Source organism: Euleptes europaea, chromosome 12 (assembly GCF_029931775.1).
Source record: "Euleptes europaea isolate rEulEur1 chromosome 12, rEulEur1.hap1, whole genome shotgun sequence".
Lineage (NCBI taxonomy): Eukaryota > Metazoa > Chordata > Lepidosauria > Squamata > Sphaerodactylidae > Euleptes > Euleptes europaea.
The window spans coordinates 51700369-51715700 of record NC_079323.1 but is presented as its reverse complement, the minus strand read 5'-3'; the positions used below and the strand labels follow the sequence as shown (position 1 = coordinate 51715700).

At 40.2% G+C, this 15332-nt stretch overlaps 1 protein-coding gene across 1 annotated transcript in view; it reads left to right on the top strand.

The window, feature by feature from the left end:
* Window positions 1–15332, top strand: part of TMPRSS15 (transmembrane serine protease 15) — an 84366-nt gene that overhangs the window by 15535 nt on the left and 53499 nt on the right. Inside the window, exons 6-10 of the mRNA XM_056858205.1 lie at window positions 1413–1447; window positions 5504–5515; window positions 7168–7287; window positions 10541–10649; window positions 13378–13487. Coding sequence (XP_056714183.1) covers window positions 1413–1447; window positions 5504–5515; window positions 7168–7287; window positions 10541–10649; window positions 13378–13487 — 386 coding nt within the window. The remainder of the gene's footprint in view (window positions 1–1412; window positions 1448–5503; window positions 5516–7167; window positions 7288–10540; window positions 10650–13377; window positions 13488–15332) is intronic.

Here is a 15332-nt window from a genome sequence, read left to right as displayed (position 1 = left end):
CCCAAAAATGATGTCATTGCGTCACACACAGCCATGCATGCGTGGGATCACTGCTGCAAGCAGCCTGGTTCATTGGCGAAGAATTGTCCGCCGGAACTGGCAACTTGGTAAGCCTAGTAGAGGCTACGGGGGCTTTCAGGAATGGGGAATAGTGAATACAAAATGACAAGTGCAGGGACCAGCAAGAACTTGTGGGGCATCTAAGAAACAATTGCTGATATGCTTTGTTTTGTTTTGTTTTTTGCTTTGCAGATTTGGGAACATACACTACCAGTGCTCCTCTGGCAACTGCAGGTTAGTGCATACAATATGACAAGTGGGGAAACTTGTGGGGTATCTCATTTCTCAATCCCCCACTATTTCAACATTCTTTTTCATGAACGCTCCCATAGCCTCTCCCCCTTTTCTGCTTCCTTCTCTTCTTCCCATCCACCAACCAACCTATCTTCAGCTTTCCTTCCTTCCTTCCTTCCTTCCTTCCTTCCTTCCTTCCTTCCTTCCTTCCTTCCTTCCTTCCTTCCTTCCTTCCTTCTCACTTCCTGGCAGCTTCTGCCTCAGAAAACTATGACCCAGTTGAATAGTGCCCAACAATTTTTTTCCTTCAAACCTTCTTTCAGGTTTTCAGAAAGCTCTGTCTTATCTGTCCATGGCTCCAATCTCCAGATTTAAGTATCCACAGCTTTGGAGCTGGCGTGACCCCAGCACCAGCAGTTGTGCCACTTATGCCATCCAAAGTGGAACAGACGCTGGTGCAGGGCTACTTACACCAGCTCCGGGGAGTGATGTGGCTGTGTGAGGCTTGGGGGCTGGCACTGCCTCCCCAGCAGTGTTTTTCTGGTGCAAGTGCTCGCGCTGGTGACCAGGGGGAGTTCCCCGGGCATTTCCAGGGACAGAGCTATCAGCCTAGGAACACCACTTTTTGCAAGCAGCTACTTGTGCCTTAAAAATAGCTGGCATAGCCCCATGAAACTCAATGGAAGAGTATTCACAGGATTTTGTGCGAATTGCCATTTTTCTTTTTTCTTTTGTGCTGGGAAGCCTCTCTGCTGTGCTGTGCTGTGCTTAGGCATCCCCTAACTATCCCCCACACTCAGGATTGTGCAGTTATTCTTTTGCATAGAGATTTTTTTGTGGAATGTGGACAGCAGGGGGGCATTTCTCTTTACAGACAATTGTATATAGTCCATTGATAGATGAACAAATGAAAAGGCCCCTGAGAGTGTGGTTGTTATGGATTCTATAACAGTTTTGCCAAATTAGTAATGGACATATAGTTCGCAGCTATATCCTAGGTTCCTGGGCTTCTTTCTGTTAGTTGGCCCACTGTTAAGTAGCTGTTTTAAATTATCATAGAATCATAGAGTTGGAAGGGACCACCAGGGCCATCAAGTCCAACCCCCTGCACAATGCAGGAAACTCACAACTACCTCCCCTCTCCACACCCCTAGTGACCAGAGGATGGCCATGATGACCTCCCTCTCATCATTTGCCTAAGGTCACAGAATCAGCATTGCTGACAGATGGCCATCTAACCTCTTCTTAAAAACCTCCAGGGAAGGAGAGCTTACCACCTCTCGAGGAAGCCTGTTCCACTGAGGAACCGCTCTAACTGTTAGAAAATTCTTCCTGATGTCTAGATGGAAACTCTTTTGATTTAATTTCAACCCGTTGGTTCTGGTCCGACCTTCTTGAGCAACAGAAAACAACTTGGCACCCTCCTCTATATGACAGCCCTTCAAGTACTTGAACATGGTTATCATATCCCCTCTCAGTCTTCTCCTCTTCAGGCTAAACATACCCAGCTCCTTCAACCTTTCCTCATAGGACTTGGTCTCCAGACCCCTCACCATCTTTGTTGCCCTTCTCTGAACACATTCCAGCTTGTCTACATCTTTCTTAAATTGTGGTGCCCAAAACTGAACACAGTACTCTAGTTGAGGTCTAACCAGAGCAGAGTAAAGTGATACCATCACTTCGCGTGATCTGGACACTATACTTCTGTTGATGCAGCCCAAGACTGTGTTTGCCTTTTTAGTTACAGCATCACACTGCTGACTCATATTCAGTTTGGTCTACTAAGACCCCAAGATCCTTTTCACGCACACTACTGCTCAAACAAGCCTCCCCCATCCTATAATTATGCATTTGATTTTTCCTACCTAAATGCAAAACTTTACATTTGTCTTTGTTGAAGTGCATTTTATTAGTTCTAGCCCATTTCCCCAGCCTGTCAAGATCATCCTGCATCTTGGCTCTGTCTTCTACCGTATTTGGTACCCCTCCCAATTTAGTATCATCTGCAAATTTAATAAGCATCCCCTCTATTCCTTCATCCAGATCATTTATAAAGATGTTGAACAACACAGGGCCCAGCACAGATCCCTGAGGAACTCCATTAGTCACTTCTCTCCAAGTGGACGAGGAATCATTAACTAGCACTCTTTGGGTACGATCTGTCAACCAGTCACAGATCCATCTAACAATAACAGGATCTAACCCACATTTTCCCAATTTGTCAACTAGAATACTATGTGGAACCTTATCAAAAGCCTTACTGAAATCTAGAGAAACTATGTCTACAGCATTCCCCTGATCCAGCAAGGTAGTAACTTTCTCAAAAAAGGAGATAAGATTAGTCTGACATGACTTATTCTTGAGAAACCCATGCTTAGTGATCAGATCCATCCTTTCTAAATGCTCAAGGACGGACTGTTTGATGATTTGTTCGAACACTTTTCCTGGTATAGAAGTCAAGCTGATGTGTCGGTAGTTACTTGGATCCTCCTTTTTCCCCTTTTTGAAGATTGGGACAACATTTGCCCGTCTCCAGTCTTCTGGCAGCTCACCTGTTTGCCAAGACTTTTCAAAAATAATGGACAGAGGTTCCGAAATTACATCTGCAAGTTCTTTGAGTACCCTTGGGTGCAATTCGTCTGGCCCAGAGGATTTTGTTTCATTTAAAGAAACCAGGTGTTTGTGCACTACTCCAACGCCAATTCTAGGCTGCAAATCCCTTCCCTCATCACATGTGCTGTTTATGCAATGTTGAGCACCACTTCCCTCACGAGAAAAAAACTGAGGAAAAATAGGAATTGAGGAGTTCTGCCCTTTCTTCATCTTCTGTTACAATTTCACTTTCAGGTCCACGCAATGGGCTTATCTTGTCCCTGTTCTTACTCTTACTCTGTATATAGGAAAAGAACCCTTTTTTGTTGCATTTAGCATCTCTCGCTAGCCTAAGTTCATACTGAGCTTTAGCTTTCCTAACACTCTCTCTACAAGCACTAGTTATTTGCTTATATTCCTCTTTGGTTATAAGGCCCCTCTTCCACTTCTTAAATAAGTCTTTTTTATTTCTCAACTCTTTAAAAAGCTGTTTATGGAGCCACCCTGGTCTCTTTAGGCTCCTCCCATTTTTCCTTCTCATAGGAATGGTTTGGGATTGCAGTATTTTATTTTTAAGAAATGCCCACCCTTCTTGAACTCCCTTCTCCTTAAGTATTTCTGACCATGGGATTCTACCTAGCATAAGTTTAAGTTTGTTAAAATTTGCTATTTTGAAGTCCAACCTACATGTCTGACTACGTACAGGTTTTCCTTTCCCCGAGATTGTAAATCCCAAAAGTACGTGGTTAGGAGCTTATCAATAAGGACAGAGTCACCTTTGCTGATTGTCCAAAGATGACTGGTTTTAGCTAGGTTTACAGTGTTGTCCTAAGAACATTTAGGTGACAGTAAGCCCTATTGAGCAGACTTGAACGGGATTCTGAATGGACTGGCTTAGGATTGCTTTCTTGGGTGACAACAGATGATGTGCTGTCATTTTCACTTTTGGACCTGTTTTTTGACATTCTCAATTTTATCATTTCTAATTTTATTATTTCAAATACATTTGTTTGTTTGTTCATTGCATTTCTATGTTGCTTTCCCACCCAAATAAGGACCTCAAAGAGATGAACATCAATCATTCAATAACTTCAACATTAAAATCATTTAAAATAAAATGTGTGTGTGCACGCACACACACACATATACAATATTTCAATTAAAAACATAACCACATAACACACACACACACACACACACACACACACAAACCAGTGAGCATCCTGACCAATAACAGTATTGTAGTTCTAAGAATGTCTGAAAATTGTACTCAAAATTCTCTTTTAGTAATTAAAGTGGCCAGCTTGCTGGGGGTAAAGGGAAGATGACTGGGGAAGGCACTGGCAAACCACCCCGTAAACAAAGTCTGCCTAGTAAACGTCGGGATGTGATGTCACCCCATGGGTCAGGAATGACCTGGTGCTTGCCCAGGGGACCTTTACCTTTTTTAAAAATTAGAGTGCACAACTATTGATGATCATTAAAATAGATAGCTGGATCTATATATTTTTATATTTTGTTTTTTGGGGGAAAGCATTTGAATGGGGGAAAAGACAGGCTTTTAAAAAGGCATGTCTTTTCTCCTTTTAAAACTGCTAATAGTGCAGGGAGTCCAATTTTAAGTCAGTTAACTAAAATGACCATGGCTTGAGATTAAATTCCTTCACGGAGCTGATCAAAACATGGCTTTGCATTTACATAGTTTACTTTTTAAAGACTAATGGTCTCTATCACATGGGTTCTGAGAATGCAACAAAACATTTTGAAATTGACTCCTGTTGTCTGTTTCCAGTAGATGGCACTGTAGTGTAATTTTCTGAAGTTATAAGACTTAAAAGTCAATCGTCAGCACTGTCTTTAATACTAGTTTTTGGTACACTATTGTAGTTGAGAGTGGAGACTATGTGGAGGACTCCCATGTAAGTCTTTTCTCAGCTTTCAAAAAGAAGTCTGAAACATAAATGCAGTAACAAAGCATTAAGTTGTTTTGTGCTTTTACATAGTTATGTTAAAATGTGGATTAAACCACTTACATGTAGGTCTGCCAACAACTGCTGGATGTCTTGAGTTCTTATTCATAATTTCCTTGAAGTAAGATGCAACAGGTAAGGGGCAGAAGGGGCATTCACCTGGAGAAAGTGTAATTTCCACTGTCTTTTATTCAGGTAACTTTTGTCAAATAGACTAGCACAATTAGAACACAAGTACATGGCTGTCTTCTATTCCAAATTCAGTACTTTCACATAATTCTGAAAGGATGGACAATGTTGCTTTTATTCTGGACTTTGGATAGGGCAGCCCCAGGACTTTTAAGCATGGCTGTTTCACTCGCCATCACCCCTCTGATAACTTCGGGTCTTTGTTTTGATTATCCATGTCGTTTCCGACTGTCACAAGTCGCCTCGCTCTCCCCCTGCCCCACGTTTTGCCCTCATTTTCAGGGACTTGTTTCACCTTGAATTTGAAAATGTGGGCAAAATGCGGGGAAATGCAGGGGGAGAGCGAGGCGACCTTTGGCGATCGGGAATGGCATGCATAATCAAAACAAAGACACAAATTCGTTGGAGGGGTGACCGCAAGGGAAACAGCCATGCATAAAAGGCCCCAGTTCCCCTAGCTATAGTGTCTGGTCGGCAGTCAGGTGATAAGCTCAGAGAATGTATGGTTTACAGGGCCAAAGCGCTCACATGCACAGCTTTTGAATCCCTCAGCAGGCATTATTGAAAGAGCAGTTAGAGTCCAGTAGCACTTTAGATAGTAACAAGAGTTTCAGGGTGTAAGCTTTTGAGAGTCAAAGCTCCCTTCGTCGGACACAGTAGAGTCAAAGGGGAGATCTGAGTCCTTTTATCCTACTCAGTCTTTTGACTAGGAAAAAAGATTCAGATCTTCACTTCTACTCTACTGTGCCTGACGAAGGGAGCTTTGACTCTCAAAAGCTTACACCCCGAAACTCTTGTTTCTCTCTAAGGTGCTACTGGACTCAAATCTAACTGTTCTACAGCAGACCAACACAGCTACCCTCTGAAATGATTGGAAGAGATTTGCCATGGGAGTACAGTTGAGAATAGCTGCTCAACATTACATGTTCTGTTGAAGTTTGTGATTTCCCCAGACCAACCCCCCCCCAATTTAAATTATGTGTATGTGAGCTAGAACCCAGCTTTGCTTGTGTTAGAATGTTGAGTGCCATGAGCTCCAGTGTGTGTGTGTTAAGTGCCGTCAAGTCGCTTCCGACTCATGGCGACCCTATGAATGAAAGTCCTTCAAAATGTCCTATCTTTGACAGCCTTGCTCAGATCCTGCAAATTGAAGGCTGTGGCTTCCTTTATTGAATCAATCCATCTCTTGTTGGGTCTTCCTCTTTTCCTGCTGCCCTCCACTTTTCCTAGCATGACTGTCTTTCCCAGTGACTCTTGTCGTCTCATGACGTGACCAAAATACGATAGCCTCAGTTTAGTCATTTTAGCTTCTAGGGTCAGTTTAGGCTTGATTTGATCTATAACCCACTGATTTGTTTTTTTGGCAGTCCACAGAATCCGTAACACTCTCCTCCAACAACACATTTCAAAGGAATCTATTTTCTTCCTATCAGCTTTCTTCACTGTCCAGCTTTCACACCCATACATAGTAATAGGGAATACGATGGCATGAATTAATCTAGTCTTGGTGGCCAGTGACACATCCTTACACTTCAAAATATTTTCTATGAGCTCCAGTAGTGTTGTTTAAATAATTTAAAAGCTTCAGTGCTCCTACATCCTGAGTAAGAAACCCCATACTGATGATTCACACACCATTGTCCAGCTCATGGGGGGGGGATATAAACTCTAGGGGCATTTTTGGAGACTCCTGTGGTTTCGCATCTTTCATCAGACTAAGCCCCATTGGATAAAATGGTATTTACTTCTAAGTAGACCTTCTTAGGATTGTTTTCACAGACATTCTTTCTTAACAGATATTTAGATTATGCTTCTTATATGGTTCTTTTGTGCGCCATTAGAATCACGTGTTTCTGCAACAATGCCTTTATGAACATTAGCGTTTCCATGAGCACAAATCCTTGCACCTTCAGAGCATGATTTTATCATCCTTTCTCTCACAGCAGCAGCCCAAAACACTCCCTGAAATACAGTTCCTGCCCGTTGTTGTGAGCTTTCAGCAGGAAAATTTTAAAATTCTCTTTTGTGGCAGGGGGATGCTGCTCTGAAGTCACTCAGAGAAGTTTCAAGTCCAGTAAGCAATCCAGAATAATGCCATTTCTCATTTAAAAATTAATTTTAGTGAAGTGTTTACCTCCTGATGACCTTTGTGCTGATGGTGTAAGCTGCATAAAAAGGGACAAATTTTGTGATGGAATACCAGACTGCCCAGATGGTTCTGATGAATACAAGAAAACATGTGGTAAGTATTTACGCAACTGCAATTAGCCTTTGAACTTCTTTGAATCATTTTCTAATGCGATCTATTAAAAATCTACTAAAATAATATTCTTTTTCCCAAGGGTAATGAATATTCTTTTCCAAAGTGTAATGAAGAATAGCTTATTATATGTAAATTACTATTGTCCTGTCTACAAAAGTATTTTATATGCGCAATCACCAGTGTCCTTTTTTGATTATCTCCAAAAGGTTCAAAGTAAATTTCTAGCAAATATTTCTGAACGAACTTAGCACTAGAATTTATTTATTATGGTCATTTAGATACTTTTCCTCTCCTGCCAGTTACTGATATGATAAATGAAGTACTTCCTTTGAGTGAATTCAGATCTTGTGTTGTAAGTCCAGCTCAGAATATTGTTGAAAAATGCATTTGAAACAGGGAAAAAACCCTTCAGACTTCCTAATACTTCAATGTTACCACTTAGTTTAGGAATGACTGCAACAGCCCTAGGAAACATGGCACAAGCAGTATGGTGCACACATGACAAAGAGAAAGGAAGAAAGCATGATAACAAGATCAGCAGATAGGGTTGCCAGATCTGGGTTGGGAAATATCTGGAGATTTGGGGGAGTGGAGTTTGAAGAGGGCAGGGTTTGAGGAGGGGATGGACTTCAATAGGGTATAATGCTATAGAGTCCACCTTCCAAAGCAGGCATTTTCTCCAGGGGAACTGATCACTATTGCCTGGAGATCGATTGTAATCCCAGGAGATCTCTAGCCACCACCGGGAGGCTGCCAACCCTATCAGCAGGCCTATTAAAATTTGGAAAATATTAGAGTACATTTTGAGACAGGGGAGTGTAGCAGTTCTGGAGGGCCCAACATCTCCCCAGCTCCCCCCACACACACACACTCATATCCCATCCCCTCCATGACAACATTGTTTGCATAAAGGGTTAAATGGTTCCGTATTTGTAAATTTCCATAAAGTACAATGAAATCTGTAGTGATTTTACAGCTACTTGTGCCTACCAAATAACATATTTCTTTCAAAAGAACTATGTCTGTCACCATTCGGCCTGCATTACAATTTCCTATAGTGGTATTTAAGTTGAGCATGTGCTAAAAATATAAAAGAATAGCACAGGAATGGCGTAATTTTAACAGTTTCTTCCCAGCTCAGTTAGAGTTCAGTAAAATCAATTAACTTCTCACTTGACATGTAGTCAACAGGTGACATCACTTCCCAGTTTTAATGATAAAATGATCCTGAAATGAAGTGGCACCACAACCATCACAGAATACCTTAATTCAGCTACAGGAAGTAAGACTCACAGCCTGAAATACATTTAGTGGAAATGGTTAAAAAAAATTCTGGAGGCATGAGAAAATCAAAAAGGTTTCATTAATCTGCTGTTTTGTTGAAAAGAAGCCATGGAGCATATCAGTGTAAATGAGAAATGTAAGCATGATAAAAGGGTAGCCTCTTTGGGCATTCTTCCTCCTAAAATTATAAATATATAAATTTTAATAAGGTGCACATATAGATTAAAAGCCTAAAACTCCTAGTAAAGACAAAAACTAACACATTCAATATATACAAACATAAACAACTGTTCATGTTTGTATGTATTGAATGTGTTAGCTTTTGTCTTTACTAGGAGTTTTAGGCTTTTAATCTATATGTGCACCTTATTAAAATTTATATATTAGCATATAATTGTCTGAAGTTGTCTCTCACTAAACTTATATAGCTGCAACGAATGAACAACATATAAGTCATGAAGGAATGCCCACTCCTTTTTCCATCTGTAATCATAGAGCATGTGGAAGGCAATAATCTGAGAAAAAAATGTGGCTCCAAACTGAGATCTCTACAAGCAGGGGATGATCAAGGATCTATGGGGAGGCATCTTATCTCCCCTCCTCTTCTATTTCCTCTTTTCTTTCCCTAAAGCCCCCTTTGTTTCTCTGCTTTTCTTGTTTCCTTTTCTCCTTCCCACTCACCAGTCAATCTATCTTTTTCTGCCCCCCACCCCCGTCTTAGCCTGGAGGCTGGCACCCCTATCTGTGAGGCCGGTTAGTCTGAGAACATGCAACTGGCCCAAAGTCAGTCAGTGAGCTTCCACGGCAGAGTGGGGATTCCAGCCTGGGTGTCCCGGACCCTCATGTCAAATTCTAAGCACTACACCACATTGGTTTTGTTGGGTGGCTGCTGTTGAACAGTAGCAAGCAGCCAGGCCTGGGTGAGCTGTAGAAGTCATGTGGTAAAAAGTCACCTGCTTATTGATGCCAGGCCTGTCCCCGATAAGTCCTCTCTTAAAGGCCAAAAACAGCACTGGAAAGGGGTCTGCCTTTTACTGACAGAAAACAAGGCTTGAAGACTAGTGATGCTGTTGTAGTTGCCTAGCAATGGCTATTGAAGGCATTCATTTCTTAAAGCTACAGGTGCTGCTTCTATTATTTTGGGGGATTTTAACCACCCCCAATTTTTAAAAAATTGATCTGTAGGGAAAAAAAGATCTGCAGAAAGATCTGTAGAATGATCTGTCATGTCTGTTCATAACTCCCATTGCTGGATTTAGGTATCCACAGATTTATCCATGTTGAGAATTAGATATATAGGTGGATTTTATTTCAGCATCCTTGGACAATGCTGAAACACCTGGAAACTGGCAAGGGGAAAACTGTGGGTAGCCTCCCTCGATCAGAAAGCAATATTTGCCTTTGCCTTGGGGAGGAAAAAGTTTTGAAAGTTGTATTGCTCCATGTTCAGAACTTACTTCACTATGAAAAGAAGAAAAAATTAACTCCATGCCTTGTGTATGAAATCAGTTATTCAAATTTCTACAGATCCCCCCCCCTCAATGATGATAGGGAAAACATATCCATAAAGAAGATGCTATCTAGCATGAGCAATTGTTGCACAGCTGTATTGACATGCAAGTTGATTTGCGAAGAAATTTGTCTATTTTTCTCTTGTTCATGTTACATAAACTCAGTTTAAGTAACACAGGAGCAACTCCTTAAAACAAGGAAGTTGCTTCTTTCCATATAACTGTCAACTTTAAAAAATGATATAAAGAGCAATGAATCTGTATTTCTATCTTGCAATGTAACTAGGCTTGTCTCTAAACAAAAAGGTTATTTTTCCATAACATGTCAGGTAAACCAAATAGTTTGGAAACTCATATTGTTTTACTTTAATCACGGGTGGGAATGGTCTATTTTTGGATCTGTATTCATTGAGAAGAAAATGGTTATTTATTTACAGCTACATCCTGTGATGGGAAATTTATTCTGATGGACTCCTCTGGGTCTTTTCACTCTATTAATTACCCAGAGCCCTATATTTCAAACTTGGTTTGCCGATGGATTATACAGTAAGTGGCTTCCCAGAATTTTATGGTCCACAGAATCTATTTGAAGGTAAAATGCAACCAGATTTCCCTATTAAAGTCCTAACACTTTCCCTTAAGCATTCCAGTTAATGTCCTATGTTATGTGTTCTATGAGTAACTTTCCTACATTCCAGATAGGTCAGTGGCTCTTGAGATTAAAAGACACGACAGAGCTCTAAGGACATCTGCTAAAGGATCTACAAATATACCCTATTTCATTGCTAATTATTTGAACTTGTAGAAAAGGTTACAGTCAAGAAAGTGTACTTCCAGTTAGCAATTTCCAGGTAACAGTGTCAGTTGTGTAGACGAGGAGAGGAGAGAAAGGGAAAAGCTTGAACTCTTCAACAAATTGTCTTCTGCTTAATACTTCCTGCTATAGCATGATGACATCAACAAACACCTGCAGATGTTGTTGTCCTTTCCAGTTTACGGAAAAATTAATCAGAGGCAGCATTTAAAAAAAACCCTGAATCAAGACCAAGATTATCTGTAATTTGTTTTGCATATTTCCTTTCTATATCAACTAATTATAACTGCACTTTTCTAAAGATTTTTCAATTTCCTTTTTCAACTTTGTGTTTCTTTCCTGAGCAAAGAAATAATATCATTATTCATTTAATAAATGTAGACAAATAACTTGGTTGTGGTCAAATTACCCCATCACATTAAATTAACCTAATATGCCTTCCTCAATTTTCCCAGCATTCTTCTTGAGTACTTTTATTGTCGGATATAATTTTCCATGCTTCTTCTACCTATGCAAGTGCTAAGAAAAGAATACATTGAGAGAATTATAGGTTGCATAAAAATGTGCTCTACTGCAGTTTCCAAATAAGCTTTGACAAGCATGTTGAAATGATTGTGGTCAAATATATATTTCAATCCCTTTGGGGACTGTAACCAAAAAGAAGAATAAGCAGATACATTCAAAATATTTTGCTTGAGGGGGGAGTCATTTGGAAATTTGAGCAGACATGATTTTCTTTTTATAGAAGGAAGAAATATTCTTATCAAACTGCAAGTTGTTCTAAAGTGAAACCCACTTTATGCAATTAGTAGATACACTATAGTTACCTAGGCACAACCATAACTTGTGAGAAGGGTAGATGCCCTTCAAAAGCTTTGCATATATTGCCTACATGCTTTATGGGAATTTAGGACAAACGTCACCTTGTGGTATATACATCTAATAGTCAAATAAGGTTATAATCCTCTCACATGTTATTTTACAGAATTCACTGCTGATTCAGGTAACACTTGCTAATCTTGTAGCATAATAAGTGATCATTATATTAACCTGTATTATCTTAAATACATGGATCTTATGCTCAAATTGAATAAAACTATGACAAAACCAACCATCGACTTATTCAACAATCAAAACTTATTAACAGTGAATAATTTACAACATCATGGTACAAGTAATCTATCATTTTTTAAATCCCACCCTTCTCCAAAATGGACAGGACAACTGTGGTCATCATCCTCAAAAGTCCCGCCTCTCCTCCAGGGGTCTGAAGCAATCCTTGTGATTTAGGCCTCATGTAAATCCAAATGATTGTCAGCCAATGACTGTCAGCTAATCGGAGCCCATGGAACTCCACTGCATGGGAGGGAATAAACTAGCCTCAGGGTGAAGAAAATATATATTGGAGAGGGATTTTGTCCTATGCCTTTTCTTTGGCTTTTACTTAGGGTGTGGGGTCAGTTTAGGGGGGAAAGCTCATTTTAGACAAATAAGCATCCTGTTAAGGGCCCCTCATTCCTAACTTGTGCGTATAGGTTCTATGGAAAGGAAATGAGCAGACGTGAACCTGCTATGGTAACCTGTTAAGAGAAAGGGGAATCAAATCTTCCTCCAAAGTTATCTAAGAAAATATCAAAGAAAAAAGTGATCTCTATTTACCCCACAACAAATAAATACAGCCTTGGTCTAGCAGGTTTCCAAATAAGAGACCTTTAGGTAGTGCACACACTACCAATCCCAAAGCTTGTGTTCCCCCTTTTTTATTTGATTGTGAGCAGTTGGGGTTTAAAGAATCTATAAGAGAGACCAGAATGGGGGACTGGACATTCTTCAGTCCAGAAAGCAGTTGCCTCAGAGCTTCCCCCCTCTCGCCCCATAGCCACCACAACAGCATACACAGTTTTCCCTTCATTTCACAACAATGTGAGCTAGGCTAGACTAGGCTAGGCTAGAGAGAACAACTGGCCCAAGATCATCCAGTGAGCTTCATGACAGAAGCAGGATTTGAACCATTGTATCAAACTTGTATAATGGGTAGAAGTGATTGCTTATTTAAATCTTTTTAAATATTTTTTTTAACAGGATTCAATCCAGAGAAAATTAAGTGTACCCAAACAGGATTTAGATTGTAAACCTAAATTATTTGCACATAAATCTAACAGAACTCACTACTAGGATTTCCTTCCAAGTAAGCAAGTTTAGGACTGGCTGTTTACCTCTTATTTGTCTACTTCAGCATGATTTATGTAAACTTAATTATCTCTGGATTAGTTTATTTGGGTACAGTTCAGAAAATGCCTTCTTGTAAAAGTAATTGAACAGATGCAGAGAGCTCTCCTATCCCTTTACGTGGATAAGAAGTAGTGCTTGGAGATCTGTCCTTAAACTTCTCTGTATCCTGCCCATTGCTCAGAACTATCACATTGCTATTAAATAATCAAATATATTCTTCTTCTTTAGTGTAAACCAAGGTCTGTCTATCAAAATAAACTTCACTTCTTTTGATACACAACAATATGTGGATACACTAAGCATTTATGAAGGCCTCGGTCCAAGAAAGATTTTACGAGGTAGGATGATTTTTAATAATAATTTGTAATCTGTCATTTGCAATGCATTGTTACATACCACCAGGTGGTGAACATGAGGCTCTTCGTCCAAAACTTTGCATGTGCTTGAGTCTTCATGGAGTTTCTGTCAGAGCTGGCTTCCACAGGGCAAGCTCCACAGATATCTGCTTATTTGTGTACTGTATATTCATGTACTAGTCAAATAAACCCAATCCTGACTAGGTGTGAGACACATCCACATGAAGGATAAAGAACAAGGTGCTAGGAGTTGAGTAGCTGCAGAGTATCTTATATGCCCTGCCTAAAGGATGGCAGACACCCCTGCTTTTTGCCTGGCTGTTGCCCATTTTCCAACCCTTGAGAATGCAGGGTAGGATTAGCTGGTTGCTTTGGAGCCAAATGGGTCTTTTTTGCCTTCAAGTGAGGAGTTTAGCAATAAATAGGCCTTCTCCTTTGTGACTGGAAGTACCCACAGGAATACTGCAAATTGCTATGACTTTTAGATAAGAAATATGGCCAGGTGTTTGGATTGGAAGGGGACTTCCTTGGTGCTGGATAGCATCGGGCAGGTTAGCATGCAGGCAAAAAGACAAGCTATGGGAGTAACATTGGGTTGAACATTGTGTCAGGGTGGTCTTGCTCAAATGCAGGCAGCCAACAGAGGCTGCCTGTTAGATAGTAATCCATGATAGAAAGGGAGAGTTGCATTTAAATAGCCTCTGCAGATCAGATATTCCTAAAATCCTAGTTCAATCCGTACACTGATACCTTGCATCTTCATCCTTTGGTACAGGAGCAATGGAGGTAGTAGCAGCTTGCATGCATACTTTTTATCATTTTTTAAAATATTTTATTCCACCATGTGAAACTGAGATTTCACAATTAATGTTTTTTATCACTTTTTTTATAATTTCTCTAATTTCCATTTTCCAAGAATTCATGAAGAAACTGTAACACATTTCGAAAAATGTGCAGTTCATCTCTTCCCTATGGGTAATAAGAGGCATTCATACTGTAGGCTCTCTGACCTTTTTCTCAGGCTGCAGTTACTCCTGACTCTCTTGGGAGTCAATCAACAAGCATTGGAATTGGCTTAGGCAGGGTTCTTCCACTTGTCTGCCCTCCTGTGCCTTTTTACAGTTGTGGAGTTGATTTATTTTCTTCCACCCGTGGCTTAAATAATGAGGGTTTTCAAGGGAGGGTGCTGTTGTCAGAGGTGCCATTATTTATGGCATCAGAGCACACCTTTTTTTTTTTAAAGGACCTAAAATAACGATGCAACACTATAGTGTTGTAACAATAGTTTAAGCTGGTTCTCTGCATTATGCTGCTCAAGATCAATTGATCAAGGAGCTTCTAAGGGATAAAAGGAAAGGAAAGGAAAGGAAAGGAAAGGAAAGGAAAGGAAAGGAAAGGAAAGGAAAGGAAAGGAAAGGAAAGGTACTCTGCATTCCCAACTTTCATTTTTTTTAAGTAAGTCTCTATCTTATCTCCACCAAGTAGGGGGCTAGAGACTTTCTTATTTTTAATGAAAGTTGGGAATCCAGAGAACCGGCTTAAACTATCATTTCAACACTATAGTGTTGTGTCGTTATTTTAGGGCTTTTCTTAAAAAAAAATTGAAACCACTTATCTTGGGGGGGGGAGGGAGTGGTTTAACGATTCTGACAGTCCAGTCTTTGAAATGTGGGCTGGAGGTGGGTGGAACAAAGAAAACTGATAGAGGGAAACTGCATGAGGGAAAAGCCGACGCAAAATTGGCTTTCGGGGCGGGGTGGGGGGAACATTGAGGTAAAAGTGGTGTCGAAAGAGCTGGCAAGAACTCAGGAGAAAAAAAATGAAATG